At 38.8% G+C, this 3976-nt stretch overlaps 1 protein-coding gene across 1 annotated transcript in view; it reads left to right on the top strand.

Annotated features, from left to right (window-relative positions):
* Nucleotides 1-732: 732 nt before the first annotated feature.
* ACOX1 (acyl-CoA oxidase 1, palmitoyl) overlaps nt 733-3976 on the top strand; it is a gene marked incomplete at its 5' end in the record, with an annotated part of 19179 nt that continues 15935 nt past the window's right edge. The window contains 1 exon segment of the mRNA XM_009698087.1: nt 733-892. Coding sequence (XP_009696389.1) covers nt 733-892 — 160 coding nt within the window.

Genomic DNA, 3976 nt, shown 5'->3' with positions numbered 1-3976 from the left:
TGTGAAGTTCCTGATCCCCCTCTTCCCTTCCCAGAAAGGGTTTGGAGCGGCCCTGATAGAGCAATGTCCTTTTATCTCTCTCTTTTCCTCAGAGGGTAAGAGGCAGCTTCCCATAGGCATTTCTCTCGGGCACTTCTTTCACCTTCCTAGTACGCTCTTGCCCAGCAGTACAAATATGACCTGTTTTTCACCCAGTGCTACAATGATGTGTGAGATTAATGAAATACCTCCATCCTCTTCCTTTTCCCAGCCTGTGCTGGGGTGGGACTGTCAGAGGCTGGTGTTGTGTAACTTCTGTGCCAAAGGGGATACAGAACGTCTGTGACCTCTCTTTTCCAGTTGGCATAGTGGGAATAATAGCTATGCCCTTCTCCAAGGAGTTGTATGGGGATCAAAGTTCTTGAGGCAGTCTGATCCAGCAGTAACGATAGCTATTTGAGGCTCTGTGATTGTTATTGAGGGGCCTGCAGGTCTTACATCGGGGAATTAACCTTCTGCCAAGTCCATAGTGCTTTGAACTTAAAATGTGGTTTATGAATGGAACGGGAGAGAGCCCTGTTGCTGGAGTCCCTCTCCCCAAGAGCTTTGACTTCTTTCTCACTTCATTAACTTTTATTTTTAATCTTCTGATATCTGTACCTTGAGGTACAGCAAGTGAAATACTGAATTGTTTCTCACCCAGTGTTTACTGAGGTTTGTGGAAACTGAGTTTGTTTTCTGTTCTGTCCTCAGAGGCCTTAGTTATTAATGATCCTGACTTCCAGCACGAGGATTTGAACTTCCTGTCCCGTAGCCAACGCTATGAGCAAGCCATCAGGAAGAGCTCTCTGATGGTGATGAAATTAAGAGAATATGGAATTGCAGATCCAGATGAGATCTACTGGTTTAAAAGGTACCTAGCTGTAGAATTTCATTCTTGTATGTACTTTGATCCATCACCAAGGACATTAGAGTTGTGCTTTTTTTCCCTATGTTTGCTGTCCAGAGGAAGCTAAAGATCTGTATGAAAGCCCACTGGAGTCCTGGCTTCAGTGAATTTCAGATGAACCCCCAGTTTCCTGAATATGGATTTTCTGAGAATTCTGACTAGAAATGCACCACTAATAATGACACCCAGTTTATTATATACGGTGCAGAAAGTAGAAAAATGGGACTTGTAGTCTGATTATTCCCCCTGGCCCCCTAAAAGGAATAATAAATATACTGAGATTTTGAATCTGAATAGATCTGATGAGGTTGCAGCTTCTAATGAAATCGCTTAAAGCTGATTACTGCACTTTGTCCTTAGACCTAATAAAGTTGTGTTACAGGCATGCTTGAAAGTGTTCCAAGATAGTTATAAACAAGAACTTATAAGCTATCTCTCCTGTCTCTCTCCTCCAAGTTCCTAGTGCTATAGTGATTCCCTTTGACCTAGAGGCTTTTTGTTGGATCTGACCTTTTGTTTATCTGATAGTGTGACCCTTGGATTAAGTTAAAAATAAAACTGTCTTTACATCTGAGTTTCATTCCTTCCAGCTTGCAGGGGACTTAGTTCCTGACCTTGATGTATTTCTTCCCTTTGTTCTATTAAATTCATTCCAATATAATCAAACGGAAACTGCTTAACAGAAAAATTGCACAGCTCTAGAAATCTGGATGTAATACCATGAATATATCCTGTGGCATGTTAAATGAACATTGCATGTTAAATAATGCACAGGTAGAATCATGAGCCCCCTCTGACTGCATCTGTAGAAGAGCTGTCATTGGCCTCAGGACATGAATATTGGGACTAGTTACTTCAAATCATCTTGTCTGCTATGGTTTTGATTTCAAAGAAATTAGTCTACACTGACGTGTGCCATGAAAGTTCTCATGGAAGAAATGTAAATGTTCTTTTAAAAATTGGTATTGGTGGACAATGATAACAAGAAGAAAGTTCAGTGACTCTATTAGATTATTCGGGTACTGCATGGCAAAAGCTAATCATTAATTTTCCCACACAAGGATTATTGGAAGTGATAGGGAAGTTTCTTCAGTTAGTTTTATGGAGGAAATTCAGAGAAGGCTATCCAATATACCAGCTAGCAAATTTCAATCAAGTTTGCAATGTAAATGCTGTCTTTTGGTAGCATTACTGGCAACGTTTTATGAAAATAGGACTTTTCTGAAGTAGTCAAATGATAGATTCTAGTTTTGTCTTTCCATAAACTTACTTGGGAGTCAGCAATTCTTAACGTTAAATGGATGAAAGCTTAGTATTTCACATAAGTACCAAATTAATACAACCATATCTTATGTGATATGAATAGTGAGGTGTGACTCGTCAGAATTCATGATCCAAAATCAACTGAAACAATGAGGAAGGCTTACTTTGTTCCAGAGTCAATTCTAATTGCAGACATTCAGGATTTCAAGAGATAGTTGCAGTTACTGTAGACTGACTGTATTTTTCCAGTGTCCTCTGTAATAACATACAGAAGAATGAAGAGCAGTATATATACTTCTTACCTACAAGTGAAGCTTTTTGCTCTAAGAACTGTATACTGTTAATATTCTTGATTTGAATTCTATACTGTAACATCTGGTGTTTGCAAGGGAGGATATTGGCTTACTGCTTCTTAATAAATGGAAGAAACGAAAGGATTATTTTTGCATCCTTTGATTTCATTTGCATTTTAACATCTGTCCCCACTTTGTCACCTGCTGAGTGTCAAACATTTTTTTTTAACTTACTGAACTCCACTCAACTTGCAAAATTAAGTTTATTTCTACCACATATCCAAACGTGCTAATTGATGCTAACTAGAAGGGACTTAATTTGTGTAGAAGTTGACCAGGACAAACTGTGTTTGGGTTTATTCTTTTTTCCAAACTGGACAATTGAATAGATATGGTGTTGTGGCATGCCTTGAATGAAGTTTATGAAATAGATTGAAGTCCTTGATTCAGATGTCAAGTTGTAGTTAGTGTGATTGACCATCAGACTTTTACATATGGAAGCTTAAGATTTTGCCAATAACCATTCATGCCTTGTGATTATCCCCAAACAGCAGGGACAGATTTAATTACATATGCAATTTTTGAGAATTTTGAGCTAGTTGTTTTCCTGTAGCTCTTGTATACTGCCAGAACTCTACTAGGTAGCTTTGTATTGTGACGGACTAACTTTATAGCTTTATTTATGAATGGGCAAGGAGAAATGCTTCTTCCTTCATATCCTGGAGATATGCTTGAACAGCCGTTGCTGCTGCGACATGTTGAACTAAATGTTCTTCCTTCTTTTTTCCACAAGGGCTTTGTTGGACTCCAAAACATAAGGGGATCTATTAAATATATTCAGAAGCCATTTTAATTGCTTCTCATCTAGTAAATTCTTCCTGTGTCTTAACATGTGTCAGCACTGCAGTTGCTGCTGTGGCTACAGCTTTTGAAGGCCAGCAGCCTTAAAGTGCCAATATTTAAGATTTCTTTTACAGTCTAACTGCAGCAAAATGTAAGTCAGCATGAAAAATGGGAAACTGTTCTGATGTGTAATGCTACACAGCAATTTGGAGAGAGCAATCTGGTCAGTTTTAATTCACCTTCAAGTTTAAATAATCTTTGTTGAGGAAAATAGGATTAAATGAAGAAAAGAAAAACAGTTGGGAGAAACTAGGTCACAGAAGAAGAGAAGATCTGAGAGCTGCAAGTCAACGTATGATTCCTGTGTTCTTAAGCATTGCATGAACATGCACTTGCCCTGCGAGAATTTGTCCTTACTTCTCATTTTGACACTGAAGTTAGGACCTGGAGTAGCTTTCAGTGAATCAAGCCAGAAAAACTGTAGTAGGGGCACTACTAGGCACTGCTAAATTAATTTGAAGTGGATGAGTCTGACTTGGGTGTTTTTTGATACAGCTAGAAATGCAGTTTATTACTATAGCATTTGTTAACTCTGAAGCTAAGTGAGCACAGGTTGGACGTACCTCCTTCTCCCCTGAGGTGACCCTTC

This window comes from Cariama cristata, unplaced genomic scaffold (genome assembly GCF_000690535.1).
Source record: "Cariama cristata isolate BGI_N322 unplaced genomic scaffold, ASM69053v1 scaffold4734, whole genome shotgun sequence".
NCBI lineage: Eukaryota > Metazoa > Chordata > Aves > Cariamiformes > Cariamidae > Cariama > Cariama cristata.
Note: the sequence above shows the minus strand (reverse complement) of the source record. Positions and strands in the feature narration are given on the sequence as shown.